The sequence below is a fragment of the Muscardinus avellanarius genome (genome assembly GCF_963383645.1).
Source record: "Muscardinus avellanarius genome assembly, chromosome: 3".
Lineage (NCBI taxonomy): Eukaryota > Metazoa > Chordata > Mammalia > Rodentia > Gliridae > Muscardinus > Muscardinus avellanarius.
In genome coordinates, this window is record NC_137788.1 from 81,623,304 (window position 1) to 81,642,634 (window position 19,331).

Below are 19,331 nucleotides of genomic sequence, written 5' to 3' on the forward strand. Positions count from 1 at the left end.
GAGAGTCCAAGGAGGCAAAACATTTACAAAAATAGCACTCATAAGCAGGATTTAAACTACCGTCATTCACCAAAGCAAAGAAATGCATGGCCAACTTACAATAACTTTCAGGTTTCCCTTAACATCGAAAGATTTGATCACCCAGTTGACAGACTTTTTGCACTTCAAGATCAGGACGAGATTTTTGACCACCTCAGGATCCTCGCGAGAAGGTCTGATGTCAACTATTATGTCCACCTGGAAAGCACTGAGTGGAAAACAAAGGCAAAGTTAGGACCGCAAGGCCAGGAAGCTGCAGCTCTCTCCTCTCTTCCAAGGCTTCGCGTTTCCAGTGTCTGGCCAGTTGATTAAGAAGCTGGAGTGGATCCCAGGCAAATGACATGTGCAAAACAGATTGCTATTTCACGCATAACAAAGCCATTTTACATAACAATAGAAACACATGTGGGCTGAAAATTAGCCACTCAAGGTTTTCTCTTCTTTATTTGGGGGGGGGGGGTGAGGGGAAAGTGGTTACTTAAAGCAGCCACTGTTTGAAATGAACTTGAAGGAACCCAAGGAGTTTACTTCTGAAGCAGGATTGTTGCTTTCTCAACGCCCAGCACCTTCGGTGTGTAACTTTCCAACTAGCTGGATGCTCAGAGTTCTTCAAAACTGGAAGTGGGTGGCAGTTTGGTGAGGGGGGTGGCTGGTGGCAGAGAGGAGGGAGGCCTGCTAGTGAAAGCACTAGGAAACTTCAGAACAAAAGAAGAGGCAAAAGGCCTGAGAGTGTCTTGACTTATGTAAGTTTTGCTTACGCTATTAGCAACTGTTAAAGAATCCTATCTGTGTTTGCTTTCTCAAACTTCTGGATATACAATTATTAAAATAAAGAAAACAGATGGTCAACCAAGTGGTTGCTGGAAAATTGATGAATTCAACCCAAACTTCTAAGAATTCAGTATAAAAAAGAATTTTTTTTTTTTACTAAACAATAACATCCCTGTCATTCTAAATTTATGTCTCTCTTGGTTTTACACACTTGTAAAGTATAAAGTGCAGGGTGTACTCAAATGAAGCCCCAGGCTCAATATCTGAGCGCATTTGCCAGATTTCTTGTATTCCCATTTCTTTTTTTAATTTTCCACAAAATTCTTCATGTGGGACAGAATGAACTCTTACCAAAACTGATTTGTAAGTTACTCGCTTTTGAAATAAAGCTCGATTATAATTTTATCTTTGAAATCTTTTTATAATATAAAAATATATTTTTGTAGTGGGGATTGAACCCAGGGGCATTTATCTCTGAGCTATATTTTTTTATTTTTTGTTGGAAAACAAGGTCTTGCTAAGTTGCTAAAGCTGACTCAAATCTTCAGTCTTCCTGCCTCAGCCTCCCAGGTACTGGGATCACAGGTGTATGCCACCACACCTGGCTTCTTCACGGTGTAATTTTAAGTCACTACCCCACATGAAATAGAGACTAAAGTGGGAGAAGGAATTGCTTTTTCCTTTTATTTCTTTTAAAATTATCTAATTCTTCTCATATGGAATATCAAATTTCTGGTCTAGGGGTAGGAAGTCAGGAGAGTGAGAGAGGAAAATTAGACAAGAGAGAGGTAAGCTGGGTCTAGTACACCTTGGGAGATCTCCATGAAGAGCCGCTTCCCCAACACACACACCCTACTTTGCCCAAACACAACACACAGAGCTTTAAAGCAGATAGTTCTGAGTGCATTCAGCAATCTCCGGACACTGTGAACAGAACTTTATTAAAAACAGAATGTTACTAGCCAGGCGTGGTGGTGTATGCCTATAATCTCAGGTTTTAGGAGGCTCAGATAGGAAGATTATAGGTTCAAGGTCAAAGTACCTGGTACCTGGTGAAATCCTGTTTTAAAATTAAAAAATAAAATAAAATAGGGCTAGGGTGGGCATTCTACCCCTGGGTTCAATGCCTGAGACAACAACAACAACAACAACAACGACAACATACACACACACACACACACACACACACACACACACACCAAAACATATAAAACTCAGAATGTTATTAAAATAATAATTATGCTAATGAGGCACATTTTGTGATTTTCCTCAACAGGGCCAACCTCAGTCAAAGGAGATCATGAAGGAGCAAGAATGACTATGTCTTATAACTAATACCTAAAAATTCAGAACAGGATTTAAGAACCCCTCTGGAGCATACAATATAGCATCTAGAGATAGATACAGAATATAAACTATACCACTATGCTTTTCTTGATTGCTTGCCTTTTAAATTTTGTGCTGGGGATTTAACTCATGGCTTCACACATGCTAGGCAAGCACTCTATTACTGAGCTATACTCCCGGCCCTTTTAATTTTTTATGTTGAGACAGGGTCCCACTAAATTCCTTAGACTGGCCTTGAATCTGTGATCCTCCCTCCTCATCCTCTGAAGCAGCTGGGATTACAGGTGTGCACCACCATGCCTGGCACCACTGTGCCTTTACTGCCTCTTCAAAGCTTTTGTGAACCACACCAGAAGCATGGGGAGGGGGCTCCTTCCCTCCTGCACAGGGAGGGCTGCACCTCCATCTTTACTTCCATCTCTTTTCAGTTCAGAGGACAAATGCCCGTGCTCACCTGTAAGGGTTCGAGTTGGGGGTGATTAGCTCGATGATGTGTACTTCCTTGCCCTGGGGCTGGCTGGACATCACACAACCTTCCGCTGCTTTGGGCTGGAGGTACTCAGCAAGGTAATTGAGGGAGAGAAAATTCTTCCCTATGTTGCATGTGGGAGGGAACACTTGATCTGAAAGTAAGAAAGCAGAGAGCCACCTGTCAAACCACGGAGCTCCATGTGACCAGGCAAGGGGTGCCAGTAGGACTGAGCAACAGCATGACACACGGAACTGCAGGCCCAAGGAAGGGCCTCAGTCCACGACCTCCTCAGCCTGCTCTGAAATGCCTCCTTCGCAGCAACTTCCTACTGACCAACACCAGTGGCCCTTTTTGTCAAAATTCTCTCCTTTCTTGTCCTAGCCTGTGTCCTCTGGCCTATGTTTCAGTCTCTTTCCTGGCAGTGGTCCTCAGTCCAGGTGCACGTCAGAATCCCAGCTATTAGGACCCCATGCTGAAGAACCTGACTCAGAGCATTGAGGTGGGGCCTAGGCAGCTGAACAGCTCTGTACTTGATCCTAATGGGCGCCAAGGCTGAGAATCCCAGCTCCTCCCTCAATCCCACTTGGTCTCCTATTTTCCCTAGATAATCTCAGTTGTTCTCACAGCTTCCGGTTGAACCCAGACCATGACTCCTTTTCTGAGCTGCGGATGCATACTGTCATCTGTCTACCAAGCATCTCCCACCTGAAAATCCAATAGGAAGCTGGGCGTGATGGTACACGCTTGTAATCCCAGCATTTGGGAGGCTGAGACCAGAGGATCATGGTTTGTGGACAGCCTCAGCTACTATTTAGTGAGGCCCTTTGCAACTCAGTGAGACCCTATTTCAAAAATAAAGAATAAAAAAGTAGGGCTGAGGGTGTAGCTCAGAGTTAGAATGCCCCTGGGTTCAATCCCCAGACCCACGGGGGGGAAAAAAAAATCCAATAGATATTTCAGAGTCAGCATCCTCACTGAATCATTTCAGTTAACAGGAGAACCAGCCCTCTAATTAATTTTCTGGTCCAACATAAAGCATTAATCATTCCTTCCTATTTATTCCTCACAACATTTTACACCCTGAAGAATAACGGTATGAATCTGGGGGGAAAACAGGGAGGGCAGGCTTTGGCCCTTTTCCTAATCTTGACCCAGACAACCGATGTTTACATAGCGCCTTAGGGGTTTCAGGATGTTTTTACAAACATTGCTGTGCCAACGGCTGCTCACCACCTCCGCTCAGGAAAGTAATGCAAAGACAGAGGGTCTGAAGACGCTCCCTCAGCAGTACACCAGCTGCACAGCACTGCGCTTGATGGGATTTCCATCCAGTGCTCTAAATGTTTCAACAGAACTTGAAAGAAACTGCTGGCCAGAAGACAGCTAGGACCAGTGTCAAGGAAGTTCTAGGGGTAGCAAGCTTTTCAGAGGGGGCAATTAATCAGAGACCTGGCACTGTAAGGAAACAGATTTCTGCCTTTTTCATTTTAAGAACGGGATGCCAGGGTTCATGTGCACAGGAAAGTCTTCCCTACCACCACCCTGAGTGAGGAATCGGCCCAGGAGACTTCAAGTTTGGGTTGGTGCTGCCCCCCCCCCCCAAGCCTGTGCAACCTCACCTGTGCTAAAAGTCTACGGCACATGCTGAGAATCCTAGATCCAACCCCTGCGCCATCCCCTGCACCAGCGCCAGCAGAGAGGACCATGGCAGTTTGCAAGGCCTCTGCAAGACAGCGCTGGCTTTCCACTCTGCATACTTTTCCAACATCCCCCTCGGGAGAGAAGAGCCCAAGGCTCCTCCCCTGGGCTGCTAGAGCAGCCTTCCTCCACATCTGCTGAGGGTTTTGCCAGATGTGCAGATGAGGTATGCACACCGGGCAGCTGCAGCCTGTGATACCTCCCCCAGATCACAGGACGGAAAGTGATATTGAGATGACAGTGTTAAAATTTAATCGAGAATCAGAAGGTATGTGTATGGGCCAGAGAACTCAGGACACCAGGACCCTCCTGGGACTGCAGCCTGTGTTTCCAGACCCAGGTGCGCTTGGCTTGTACCTGGTGTGCAATAGGCACGTGGTGCACATTTCCTGAATTCAGAAACATGATGTGAGATTTGAGACAAATGACAAAGAATTTCACCCACGTTGAGAGGCCACTGGGAAACGTTTCATTATTCAAAGCGGCTGTTATTAAGGGCCCCGGTCCCAGATGCCATTGTCACTAAGCTGAACAAGCTGATCACTCTTTGTTGCATATGTGCCCTCCCTCGCCAAGTGACTTTCTGCGTGCCTGGCATCGAAACCTACACCAGTGCCAAGTAGAAAGAAAACCACAAGGGGGGATGCCCAGGTAGAAGCCCGGCAAGTTTTGGGTTAGAGTTAGGGTTAAGGTTAGGAAAGCATCACATGGCTTGTTTACAGCTTAAGAAAAAGTCGGCACATGACTTTGAGACCCAGAAGGACACACTTGGAAAGCAAGAATGAGCCTGGGAGGTAGTATAAACGCCTCTCTTTCCTGCTGTGGAAACTGAGGGGCTGTGGTAAATCTGTGACGCTGGAGGCACATTGATGAGGGCCAGTTGGGACCGGAAGCAACATTCCATTTTTCTACTCCTCATGGACAGGTCAGAGCAGTTCTCGATGTGAGTGAGTCTCGGGATCTCCCAGAGGGTTCCCCAAAAGCCCCACGGCTGATCCCGACCCCGGGGTGGCTGCCTGGGGGTGGGGGCTAAGAAACAGCATCTCTAGCAAGCTCCCAGCACTGCCCCGCGCTGAGGACAGCCGAGTTTGAGCAAGAAGAAGCACACAGCCAGGGGTCTCTGGGAAGAAGGGGGCTTGGGGCAGGTGGGTTCTGAGAAGCTAAGTGCCGAGGCTGCTCGGTGGAGTCTGACCCAGGCTGATAATGGACAAGACTGCCTGAGGCTCACCGACCTGCCCCAGGAGCCGCATGCTCTCCAGTGGCTCCTCTCCCATGGGCCGGAGACTTAGACCCTGCTGATGGCTGCAGCCAGGTTTCAGGGGCTCCAAAGGAGTAAACTGGGAGTTACTGAGAAGTTAATCCGTTTTTCCTGGACTGGACACCAGGTCTTGTAAGTTCACTGCCCCTACCCAGTGTGCAGCTTCACCGCCAGCTCATAGGGCAGGTGACTGCTGTGCAGGGAAACTCATGTACTGTCAAGGGAACAGGGCCAGCACTTTAAATGTTACTGTAGCAATTTTTTTTTTTCTGAAAAATTTCAAGGGGGGCAATCAACATTCTTTATGCTACTAGAAATTCATAGCATTACTGCTTCAGAAATATGTAGTATCCGCCCAGACTTATAACTTTTATTAAAGGAGATCTTTTATTTTGCTTAATGGGGCCTGACCTCTATTATTATCTACCTGGCTACCATGAGAACCTTGTAACAGATCTACACCTCTCACCTAAAACCCTTCCTCTCATCCCAACTAGACAAGACTTTCCATCCTGCAGCCCACTTCCATTGTAAAGTTGTGCCTTTGGGGCTAAGACTTAAAGTACAACAGCAGGCAATATGCGTCAGCCACAAGAGTCAAGGAGCCTGGGCTGAGAGCTGGCTTTGCCACTTGCTGGTGATGTGAATCTGAGCAAGTTCGCTTCATCCTCCACTGAGCCTTCTGTAAAGTGGTAGAAATAGCATCTCTCTCCTGGGGTTACTGTGGGCTAAGTGCAGTGCATGGGAAAGCACCCGATGTGGCCTCTGCACATAGCACACGGAGTTGAAGACAGTGTCAACCTTCCCTGCACCTGTCTCACACACTTTTAAGCATCCGGGTTCCAAAACAGAGTTTAGGTCGAGCATTCAGTAACCCTTTCTTCCCTGCCCCGCTGTCTGTACAGGGGGAAAATGCTTCAGAACTCAACAGAAAGCTCTGGATGCTGAAAACCAGGAGTATTATGTTCACACATCACTCGCTGTGACAGGGACTCCTTTACCAGAGTTATTTCCGAGTAACTCATGGGGGCTTCAAATGCATTCAACTAAAAATAAGGATGAAAAAATTTAAATAATTGGCTTTCAAAATTGAGTCATTGCCTATTTAGATCCCTCTCAAGGCAAGGAAATTAAATGAGCAGTCTGTTATCAAGACCGGACAGTTCTTTTCTCTAATGACTTGTCCTTGTAACAAGCATTAACATTAAAAAATACATTTGACAATTTCCCCTCTGCTGTCGTCCAAAATTTAACTGACGACAGGACACCATAAACTGACATTGGCTTGCAACATCTGCAGAAGAATAAGAAGTCCTACCCACTGACCCGCACTGCCAGCTTTCTTCATGGGATAGTTATCACTGCCTCTTCCACACCCATGTCTCACTTTCAACTCCCTTATGACTCCATGCACAGATGTCTTCTCAATCCTGCACAACAATCTTCCATTCTCTCAACCAACCTTTTCTCTTTTTTATGTGGTCATTACCAGGCCAGTTTCCACAGAAGGAGAATGGAAGGAGGGGAGGTGGGAGAGAGCAGATCTGAATAATCCCTCAGGTCCCTGCCAGCTTCAACACTGGGAATCCTATGATTCCCAGTCCCGACCACCTGGTCTCAGAAAAGAAAACAACTGAGTGTCGTAAATCAGTCCTTAGCTGAAGCCACTTAAAACTTACCTTCCCCCACTTTAATATAAATGTTCCTTGCTATCTTGAGTTCGGTGAATGAAGTAACTGCTCCGTACTCCTTTCGGGCCCAATTGAGCAGATGTTCATTTCCCTGGGGGAAGTTCCTTTCTTCTATTTTTGCTGTCAAGGAGAAGTTTCCTGATGAAAGCTGGACCGTGGAACCCTCAGACACCTAGAGGAAACACAGTTGCATATTTATTTATTTATTTATTTATTTTATTTATTTATTTTTTTTATTTTTTTTAATTAATTTATTTTTTAAATTGGTGCATTGTAGTCATATATCAATCACATTGGAGTACAAGACTTGAGAGGATATACAAGCACACATCATCCAATTAGCCCTCCTGCAGCCCCCGTCCCATTCCCTCCCCCTCCCTCCAACCCACACTTCTTTGGTGATTTACTTTGATACATTTGTTTATGTACCTCCTGCATTTTAAAGAGGCTCCGTCCTCCAGTATTACATACCCTCTGATTGGTCACATTAGTTGCTTCACTATAGGGCCCTTTCTATAGCTCAACCTCTTCCTGTTGCCCGTTTCCTCCTAGTTATTGCTGATTAAGGGAAGCGTCTGATTTATATTTTCTGTGATATTTCTCTGTGCATGCTGCGTTGTAAGTACCAATCCCACTCTTGATGGTCCCAGTAGTGCCCTGGCTACTCAGTGGACTGATCCAGACCTCGCTGGCTCACGCAGCGGCCTTGCCTCATGGGAGGACCCAGTTCTGGTCTCGCTGGCCCCTGAACCGGTCAAACCCCTAAGCTGGCTTTTGTCCCGACCTTGGAGGCCGCAGGAGTGAACTTGCCTCACGCCAGGCTCCGATGCTGGCCATTGGCCCCTGCACCAGTCTAACCCCTTGGCAGGATTCCAGTCCCGGCCTCGGAGGCCCCAACACTGGTAATGCCTCACGGCAGGCTCCGATGCCGGCCTCACTGGCCCCAGCACCGGCCTAACCCCTTGGCAGGCTCTTATCCTGGCCTCGAGGCCCCAGTACCGGCCTTGCCTCAAGGCAGGCTCCGATGCCGGCCTCGCTGGCCCCAGCACCAGCCTAACCCCTCAGCAGGCTCTTATCCTGGCCTCGGAGGCCCCAGTACCGGCCTTGCCTCACGGCAGGCTCCGATGCCGGCCTCACTGGCCCCAGCAGTGGCCTAACCCCTCGGCAGGCTCCGATCCCGGCCTCAGAGGCCCCAGTACCGGCCTTGCCTCAAGGCAGGCTCCGATGCCGGCCTCGCTGGCCCCAGCAGCGGCCTAACCCCTCGGCAGGCTCCAATCCCGGCCTCAGAGGCCCCAGCACTGGTCATGCCTCAAGGCAGGCTCCGATGCCGGCCTCGCTGGCCCCAGCACCGGCCTAACCCCTCGGCAGGCTCTTGTCCTGGCCTCGGAGGCCCCAGTACCGGCCTTGCCTCACGGCAGGCTCCGATGCCAGCCTCGCTGGCCCCAGCACCGGCCTAACCCCTCGGCAGGCTCCGATCCCGGCCTCAGTGGCCCCAGTACCGGCCTTGCCTCAAGGCAGGCTCCGATGCCGGCCTCGCTGGCCCCAGCAGCGGCCTAACCCCTCGGCAGGCTCCAATCCCGGCCTCAGAGGCCCCAGCACTGGTCATGCCTCAAGGCAGGCTCCGATGCCGGCCTCGCTGGCCCCAGCACCGGCCTAACCCCTCGGCAGGCTCTTGTCCTGGCCTCGGAGGCCCCAGTACCGGCCTTGCCTCACGGCAGGCTCCGATGCCGGCCTCGCTGGCCCCAGCAGCGGCCTAACCCCTCGGCCGGCTCCGATCCCGGCCTCGGAGGCCCCAGCACTGGTCATGCCTCAAGGCAGGCTCCGATGCCGGCCTCGCTGGCCCCAGCACCGGCCTAACCCCTTGGCAGACTCTTATCCTGGCCTCGGAGGCCCCAGTACCGGCCTTGCCTCACGGCAGGCTCCGATGCCGGCCTCGCTGGCCCCAGCACCGGCCTAACCCCTCGGCATGCTCCGATCCCGGCCTCGGAGGCCCCAGCACTGGTCATGCCTCACGGCAGGCTCCGCTGCCGGCCTCGTTGGCCCCAGCACCGGCCTAACCCCTCAGCAAGCTCTTATCCTGGCCTCGGAGGCCCCAGTACCGGCCTTGCCTCATGGCAGGCTCCGATGCCGGCCTCGCTGGCCCCAGCACCGGCCTAATCCCTCGGCAGGCTCTTATCCTGGCCTCGAGGCCCCAGTACCGGCCTTGCCTCACGGCAGGCTCCGATGCTGGCCTCGCTGGACGCAGCAGCGGCCTAACCCCTCGGCAGGCTCCGATCCCGGCCTCAGAGGCCCCAGCACTGGTCATGCCTCAAGGCAGGCTCCGATGCCGGCCTCGCTGGCCCCAGCACCGGCCTAACCCCTTGGCAGGCTCTTATCCTGGCCTCGGAGGCCCCAGTACCGGCCTTGCCTCAAGGCAGGCTCCGATGCTGGCCTCGTTGGCCCCAGCACCGGCCTAATCCCTCGGCAGGCTCCGATCCCGGCCTCGGAGGCCCTAGCACTGGTCATGCCTCACGGCAGGCTCTGCTGCCGGCCTTGTTGGCCCCAGCACCGGCCTAACCCCTCGGCAAGCTCTTATCCTGGCCTCGGAGGCCCCAGTACCGGCTTTGCCTCACAGCAGGCTCCGATGCCGGCCTCGCTGGCCCCAGCACCGGCCTTACCCCTCGGCAGGCTCTTATCCTGGCCTAGAGGCCCCAGTACCGGCCTTGCCTCACGGCAGGCTCCGATGCCGGCCTCACTGGCCCCAGCAGCGGCCTAACCCCTCGGCAGGCTCCGATCCCGGCCTCAGAGGCCCCAGTACCGGCCTTGCCTCACGGCAGGCTCCGATGCCGGCCTCGCTGGCCCCAGCAGCGGCCTAACCCCTCGGCAGGCTCCGATCCCGGCCTCGGAGGCCCCAGCACTGGTCATGCCTCAAGGCAGGCTCCGATGCCGGCCTCGCTGGCCCCAGCACCGGCCTAACCCCTTGGCAGACTCTTATCCTGGCCTCGGAGGCCCCAGTACCGGCCTTGCCTCACGGCAGGCTCCGATGCCGGCCTCGCTGGCCCCAGCACCGGCCTAACCCCGCGGCATGCTCCGATCCCGGCCTCGGAGGCCCCAGCACTGGTCATGCCTCACGGCAGGCTCCGCTGCCGGCCTCGTTGGCCCCAGCAGCGGCCTAACCCCTCGGCAAGCTCTTATCCTGGCCTCGGAGGCCCCAGTACCGGCCTTGCCTCACGGCAGGCTCCGATGCCGGCCTCGCTGGCCCCAGCACCGGCCTAATCCCTCGGCAGGCTCTTATCCTGGCCTCGAGGCCCCAGTACCGGCCTTGCCTCAAGGCAGGCTCCGATGCCGGCCTCGCTGGCCCCAGCACTGGCCTAACCCCTCAGCAGGCTCTTATCCTGGCCTCGGAGGCCCCAGTACCGGCCTTGCCTCACGGCAGGCTCTGATGCCGGCCTCGCTGGCCCCAGCAGCGGCCTAACCCCTCGGCAGGCTCCGATCCCGGCCTCAGCGGCCCCAGCACTGGTCATGCCTCACGGCAGGCTCCGATGCCGGCCTCGCTGGCCCCAGCACCGGCCTAACCCCTCGGCAAGCTCTTGTCCTGGCCTCGGAGGCCCCAGTACCGGCCTTGCCTCAAGGCAGGCTCCGATGCTGGCCTCACTGGCCCCAGCAGCGGCCTAACCCCTCGGCAGGCTCCGATCCCGGCCTCGGAGGCCCCAGCACTGGTCATGCCTCAAGGCAGGCTCCAATGCCGGCCTCGCTGGCCCCAGCACCGGCCTAATCCCTCAGCAGGCTCTTATCCTGGCCTCGGAGGCCCCAGCACCGGCCTAACCCCTCGGCAGGCTCTTATCCTGGCCTCGGAGGCCCAAGTACCGGCCTTGCCTCATGGCAGGCTCTGATGCCAGCCTCGCTGGCCCCAGCACCGGCCTAACCCCTCAGCAGGCTCCGGTCCCGTCCTCGGGGGCCCCAACACTGGCCTTGCCTCACGGCAGGCTCCGATGCCGGCCTCGCTGACCCCAGCACCGGCCTAACCCCTCAGCAAGTTCCGGACCCGACCTCGGAGGCCCTAGCACAAGCCTTGCATCATGGCAGGCTCCAATGCCGGCCTCGCTGGCCCCAGCATCGGTCTAACCCCTCTGCAGGTTCCAATCCCGGCCACGGAGGCCTCAGTAGTGGCCTTGCCTCACAGCAAGCTCAGATGTCGGCCACTGGCCCCAGCGCCCGCCTAACCCCTCAGCAGGTTCCGATCACTGTCTCTGTGGTTATTATTTCAAAGGTTCCAGTTGTAATGTATCAGATCTCTGCCTCCCCCGAATATTGGCCACTGGCATTGTCACTGCCTCCACCGTTTCAAATCCTTCCCAGGCTCTTTTTCCACTCTGAAAGTTGTCCAGTGTTCCTAAGCATGCGTGATGGTAGCATTCGACATTTAGTGTAATTTCTCCAAAAAAAATAAAGTTGGTAAGATCCGGTTTCTGCTTCTCCTTAATACAAGTCTCCACCACCATCGCGAAGAACTCTTTCAACACCGCATTTCTCCTTGGTCTCCGCTAAACTCTCTCCTTATATGTGATGTCTGAGATTCTTAACAATATAGAGAAATAGCAGTCCTCTTTCACGGCGAATTTTTCCATAAGTTCCAGTGCATTTAGATAAGTTTTGTCTGCATCTCCAGTGTCCTGGCATCCATAACGGCTTTCTTACCACCTCTCCGATATTTTTCTTTATCTTTTTCTGTTCTGGGCCCGGTTTCTCCAGGGGTCTGGCGTGCTACTCGCAGTTCGGCCGGGACCCAGAGTCCCGCGACCCGGGCCCCATCTGGCGTGCCCAGCCCGCGACCCCCGCCCAGAACCCAGCGTCTTACTGGGTCCGGTTTCTCCAGGGGTCTGGCGTGCTACGCGCAGTTCGGCAGGGGCCCAGAGTCCCGCGACCCGGGCCCCATCTGGCGTGCCCAGCCCGCGACCCCCGCCCAGAACCCAGCGTCTTACTGGGTCCGGTTTCTCCAGGGGTCTGGCGTGCTACGCGCAGTTCGGCAGGGGCCCAGAGTCCCGCGACCCGGGCCCCATTAGGCGTGCCCCGCCCGCGACCCCCACCCAGAACCCAGCGTCTTACTGGGCCTGGTTTCTCCAGGGGTCTGGCGTGCTACGCGCAGTTCAGCCCGGGGCCCAGGGTCCCGCGACCCAGGCCCCGGCTTTTGTGCGCCGCGCGCAACCCCTGCCCAGAACCCAGCGTCTTACTGGGCCTGGTTTCTCCAGGGGTCTCCACAGTTGCATATTTAAATGGTGCAGCCACCCAGAGCTGAATCGTAAATAGCAGACCATTAATGGGTATTTGCCGATACCCAATTGGTCTCTTCCCATTATTAGACAGGCAGACCAGCTTTTTTTCAGTAGCTGATTAAAAAAATAATAATCTCAAGCTCAGTTGTCTCAGACAATGGCAAAAGCACTCACACAAGATGTACCTTTGAATTTTTTTAAATTATTATTATTTTTGTGGTTTTGGGAGTGGAACCCAGGGGCTTTTCTACCTCTGGGCTGTACTCCCAGACCTATTTTATACTTTATTTGGAAACAGGGTCTCACTAAGTTGCTGAGAGCCTCACTAATAGCTGAGGCTGGCTTTGAACCTGTGCGATCTTTCCAAGCACTGGGATTACAAGGGTGCGCCATCACTCCCAGCTACCTTTGAATTTTGAAAGAACTTTGTGACAGAGACTACATTGTAAAGTGTGAGTAATCACAAGAGTTATCATTGCTTTTTTTCCAAGTATCTGTGCTGAACATATTCTGTTCGGGTAGAGTTGACAATCCATTCACCTGGTTCACTATCACTAGACTCAACTAACTACAAATTGAAAGTATCTGTGTGAAACTCTCATCAACCGAGTGAGACTCTGTTTCAAAATAAAAATAAAAATAGGGCTGGGGGTGTAGCTCCGAGGTAGAATGCCCCTGGGTTTCATCCCCAGTACCATATACACACAAAGAAAATTTATTTGTAAAAAAATTTGCACCTGGACTGTATGCAGACTTCTTTTCCCTGTCATTCTTTCCCTAAACAATACAGTGTAACAAGCATTTACAAAGATTTACACTATATTGTATAATCATCGCTATATTACTTAAAATACAAAAGATGTGTGTGGGTTTTATGCAAATACTATGCCATTTTGTATAAGGGACCTGAGCATCTATGGGTCTGCCATGGGTACCGAGGATCTGACTGTAAAGTGCTGCAAGTCAAGTGGGAAGCATCGGCGGGTGTTCTTCTGGGCTTGTAATGGGCTCAGGATCAGGGCAAGGGATCTGAAGGTCCTGCGAGCAACCGAACGTGATTTCTAGATCATTCACAGCTTCAACATCTGCCAACCAAGTCATCCTGAGCACTGAGAGAAAAAGAATGGCCACAGGTGGCCAACCATCTACTGTGTCCCCCTGCTTAGGGCGGTGAGATGAATGTGTGCAACAGCTAATTTTGCAAGACCTCCCCAAAATTTTTTTCATAGATAATGAAGTAAAAAGGCTGTTAAACGGGTCCTAATAAAATTTATAGGGTGGTTTATGTGGTGTCACATTACTGCGGGTGTATTTAGCCCAGGGCTGACCTAGCATATCATGGGGTACAAATAATTAACATGTACAAAAAAGAAAATCATCGTGTTGCTATGCTATAATTGTACTTAGTTGCTGGTGAAAACAGGCATGTTACTGGCTAGCATTTATAAAACAACTGTTTTTATCAATGTCAAGATAAAAACTCAAAATATAGGCAAAAGACTCACCAGTCATAGAATTATAAATGTCTTGCATTAAATTTCACATTAACTGTTTACTCTTCATGAAAAGTAAGCAGTTTTGAAGGGGTTATAAATGGCCAGACCAAAAAGCAAGTTGAGGGCAGGGATTTTTGCTAATGGTTCTATTGCTTACAGCAGCATTTTCAACCTTAATATACACACACACAATAGTACTTGCACCCAGCTATTGTGCTAAGCATCAATAATTTCTATATATTAGATGCTGGCAAATGATGCCTTCACTGCATTGATTCCATAATCTACTAATGCTGTGGTCTCTGTATTGGCTCAAAACCAGATTTCCCTGAACAGCTTCTAAATACCCCAATGCCCAGGATACATCCCAGACCTGTGAGAACCTTTAGATAGAGCCCAGGCATCAGATTTTTTTGGGGGGAGGTGCATTGGAATCATATATCAAAACAAGTTTGGAGTGACAGAGCATGCATGTACACAGCACTCAGCCAGCCTCCTCCAGCTCCTACCCACACCCTCCCCATGAACACTGTGATTGGCATTCAGAGATTTGCGTGTACACCATATCAACGGAAGCATTTCCCTCATCGTGTCTCCCTCCCCTTCCAGCTTCACTAAGTTAGGTTCCCTCCTATGTCTCAATTTCTCCCTAGTTTATACATATGAAGGAATATATCTAAATATCTGACCTTTCACTTTTTTTTTTTTTTTGAGGTACTGGGGATGGAATTCAGGGTCAATAGACCTCTGGACTATACTCCCAGTCCTATTTTTTATCCTTTATTTTGAAACAGGGTCTCAATGAGTTGCAAAGGCCCTCACTAAGTAGCTGAGAATGTCCGCGAACCGCCATCCTCCCATCTCAGCCTCCCAAATGCTGGGATCACAGGCGTGCGCTCGGCTACCTTTCACTCTTTGTAACTAATCTCACTAAGCATAATACTCTCCGGTTCCACCCATTTCCCTGCAAATGATATAATATTGTTCTTCTTTGTGGCTGAGTAGAATTCCATTGTGTGTTTATCCTATAATTTTATAATGTATTCATCTGTTGATGGATATCTCAGCTAGTTCATAGTTTGCCAGTTATAAATTGCATTACTCTGGCAGTCTGGTATCAGTTCTTTTGGGTAGATACTCAGGAGTGGTATAGCTGGATCATATGGTAGGTTCATTCCCATTTTTCTGAGGACCTTCCACACTGTTTTCCAAAGTGGATGCACTAATTTATAGTCCCATCAACAGTGTATCAGAGCTCCTGCTTCTCCATGTCCTCCCTAGCATTTGTTATTGTTTGTGTTTTTAATGATTGCCATTCTAATGAGGGTTCTGTGAAAACTCAGAGTAGTTTTGATTTGCATCTCTCTGATTGCTAATGATACTGGGCATTTTTTATATACTTATTAGCCATTTGTATTTCTTCTTTTGTGAAGTATCTATTGAGTTCACTTGCCCATCTATTGATTGGGTTATTGGTTTATTTGGTGGTAAGTTTCTTGAATTCTCTGTATATTCTAGATGTTAGGTCTTCTATTGGAGGAATAGCTGGCAAAGATCGTGTCCCATTCTGTCATCTCTCTATTAAAGTTCTTGAGAGTTTCCTTTGCTGCACAGAAGCTCTTCAGTTTAATGCAATCCCACATATTAATCCTTGTTTTAATTTCTTGTGTCTTTAGGGTCTTATTGAGAAAGTTTTTCCCTGGGGCATCATATTTTTTAAAACTCCTTGGGCAATTCCAATGTTCAGCCATGTTTGGGAATGCCTGCCATGGTAAGTGCAAGTGGTCTGCCATGTGGAAGGCACCATTACAGCACAGGCCCCGGGTGCGGGGGTCAACTCACACTGTCTCTATGTCTGAGCTTCTTAACCAGGAAGGTGGTATCCCCTGGAGATGCTTGGCAATGTCTGTCAATAAACATTTTTAAACCCGGGCATGGTGGCACATGCTTGTAATCCCAGCATTCGGGAGGCTGAGACAGGAAGATCGCAGTTCATGGACAGCCTCAGCTACTTAGTGAGGCCCTTTGCAACTCAGTGAGATCCTGTTTTCAAATAAAGAATAAAAAATAGGGCTAGGGGTGTAGCTCAGGGTAGAACGCCTCTGGGTTCCATTCCCAGTACCGCAAAAAAGAAGAGAAAAAAAAAGAAACATTTTTGATTGTCATAACCAGTAGGAAGGTGCTTTAGCAGCTATAGAGTAAGGCCAGAGATGCTGCTAATGTTCCTACAATGCAGGACGACTCCCACAACAACAACAACAACAAAAAATTGTCCAAAATGTCAACAATGCAGAGACCAAGAAATCTCTCTACATCTACCTCAGCAGCTCAAACCTGGAGATGAAGGGAGAGGTGGTGGTAGCTAAACTGTTATTAGCACTACAACACCTGCTGGATCCCCAGTTTGAATACTCCAGTTGAAGGCCCTTTCTATGACAGAAATCAATCTGCTTTGTATTTGCTAAGGAAATCAGAAGCCTTTTCTGGTTTGTACTGGCTTGGGAATCCCAGAGCTAATCACTAATAAACTGGGTATAAATTATTTCACAAGCCAGGTGTGGTGGCGCACGCTTGTAATCCCCACGCTTGGGAGGTGGAGACAGGAGGATCGTGTAGGTTCGAAGCCAGCCGCGCTGGCTTAGGAGACCCTGTTTCCAAATAAAAATATAAAATAGGTCTGGGAGTGTAGCCCGGAGGTAGAAGGGTTTCCAGGAGCCCCAGTACCACCAAAAATAAATAAATAAATAATAAATAATTTCACAAGAGTGACTACTAATTGCCTACCAACTAGGTCGTGGGCACTGTGAAGTATCATCGAGTGTGTTATGGCAATTTCTAGGTGCCCTGATGCCAATTATAAGAAAAACTAACAGAGAACATTTAGCTTTAACGTTGATTAGATGTCACCCATATGTGAAAAACTAGGAAGCCACCTTTCCACCTAACGCTAACCACACTCATCTCCATACAACTCCCGGGACGCAGCTACCCATCAGCTCTAAACCTCAAGTCATCTTTATCTGGCTTCCTGACTTTAGCCTTACAGTGAAATCTTTTCATTAAAAAGCACTTGTACTAAAAAGACATTTTTATTAATCCTGGAAAAAATATAACCAACCACAGCAGTTGGAGGCCTTTGTCCAGCACAGCTCCTGGACATGTGGACCAGGAGCCTCGGACGTCTGCCGCTTGCGTCCTCATGCAATATAACCATGCAATATAACCCTGGGTTTTACATATGTTATAAAAAGAGTACTTTATTTTTTCAGAGTGAGTGAAGTATTATATCACACTGGTGTGTTCCGGAGGCAAGAAAGTCAACAGTATAAACAAGAGAGGAAATCAGGAGCAACTTGAGACTGTGCCTGGAAGTAATTACAAAGTGATACCACAATGAGGCTGACTCTTCCAGGAGAGACAGTTGCTGCCGGTGCCCCATGGGCCACCAGCCCTGCCCCAGTGTGTCTTCCACCCAGCCAGCAGCTGGAAGGTCCTTACACTCAGGGCTGAGGAATTTGGGAGCGGACTGCAGGTCACTGGAAATTTCCTGCTTGGCGCATGGTTTGTCGGCACTGTCTCCTGACGCTGGCTCTCCCAGCTCCACAAAGGCCTCCTACCCACACGGAGTGGTAGGAGGAACTGTTTGGGTGTTACATCATTTGATCCTCAGGACCGGTGAGGAAGGCTACTGTGGTTTCCACAGTAGAGGAAGGAGCCTCACAGAGCTAGCAGCCTCCCCCAGGGAGCAGAATGAGAGTCTTCTCACTCCTGTTGTGGCCAGTTTTTGTTTGAACTCTTCGAGGAAGGAGACCTCGCTAGCTCCCAAGGCAAAAGGTTTCTGTTCTTTCTGTCTGTCTATAAGATTCACCTCTTCTAGTCTGAGCCATATCTGCCAGGTGAAAGGATTCCGTCCTCTTTCTTCTGTGATATAAGTCTTCAAATATTTAAAGATGTCACCGGATCTTTATAGCGTGCTCCCTCTTCAGGACAACATCCCCACCTTCTCCAACTACTCCCCTGACACTGTGTTGGTCAGATCGTCACCGGCACAGTCTCCAAAACGTGGCGCTGGGACTAGATTCGGGGTCGCAGGTGTAGTCTGACAAATGTACTGTGATGGCTAGCTTTAGGCACCGACTTGACTAGGCCACAGGGTGCCCAGATATTTGGTCAAATGCTATTCTAGGTTCTTTTTTTCTTTACTGAGGATGTTTTGGGATAAGATTAACATTTAAATTGGTAGGCTAAGTAGAACACATGGTCTTCACTATTGTGTAGGGGACCATATAACTAGTTTGAAGACTTGCGTAGAAAAAAGGTGACCATCCCAGAGCAGGAAAGAAGTCTCCTGCGAATGGCCTTCATATTGAAACACCAAAACATTGGTTCTTCTCAGTTCTACAACAACTGCCTGGCCTTCACCGGAACTGAGACATTGACTCTACACACACAGGGCTTGCCACCTCCACTTGTGAACAAGTGCCAGAGAGAAAGAAAAACTAAGGGGAGAGAAGAAGGGTGCTGTACCTTTAAATATTATAATGGAGAAAGTCAGTGAGAAGTTAAAGACCTGAGGAAATGAAAGAGAGAGCCTAGCAGGCTCCAGGGGGGAGCATTCACATGGAGACATGGTGAGTGTAAGGTCTGTGGTAGCAAAGGAAGAGCAAAGAGGCTGCGATCTGGGCCTCACAGGTTTCTCCACATGCCCACGTTTCCAGGGCCTTCACCCAACTACAAAGCAACCCTGCAAAGAGTTGTCCTTGTGTTTGTAAAGGGCATCATGCCTCACTCTGCCAAGAGATGCAGTGAAATAGATACGTGATGTCTGTGTCGTGCCTCGGCTCCCCAGCCAGGGAAACAGTTTATCTCTATACTTTGCCACTTTCAACAGTTCATCTCTGACACCACCTGTGATTATTTGTCACACAACTAATTTTCTAACTCACTGGACGTCCATTGGCATCGTGTAATTCAATTTAATTCCCTACCCACCTAGAGAAAGCGTCAGATCCTGCAGGATAAGGGCTGAGTTCCACAAAATTGACCCCATTTCAGGACCCCAACTGTACATCCAGGTTGTCACCTGTGCTTCTCACTGACAGACTATAAATCAGAGAGTCCCACAACCCCTTCCTTAGCTTTACTTATTTAATAAAATGGTGTACAGAACTCTGTTCACCTGATTATCATAGAGGAAATATCTTAGGGACTGCCAGATGAAAGAGATTTGTGCAGAGGAAAGGGGGCACAGCTTTCAGGCCTTTGTAGAGACACCACCCTCCCAGCACCTCCACAGGTCCACCGATC

General features: G+C 50.1%; 1 protein-coding gene across 1 annotated transcript in view; it reads right to left on the reverse strand.

The window, feature by feature from the left end:
* The window catches only part of TGFBR3 (transforming growth factor beta receptor 3), a gene marked incomplete at both ends in the record, with an annotated part of 193,555 nt that overhangs the window by 47,264 nt on the left and 126,960 nt on the right, over window positions 1–19,331 (reverse strand). Inside the window, 3 exons of the mRNA XM_080691467.1 lie at window positions 100–247; window positions 2,612–2,780; window positions 7,265–7,448. Of these exons, the coding sequence (XP_080547593.1) occupies window positions 100–247; window positions 2,612–2,780; window positions 7,265–7,448 (501 nt within the window). The remainder of the gene's footprint in view (window positions 1–99; window positions 248–2,611; window positions 2,781–7,264; window positions 7,449–19,331) is intronic.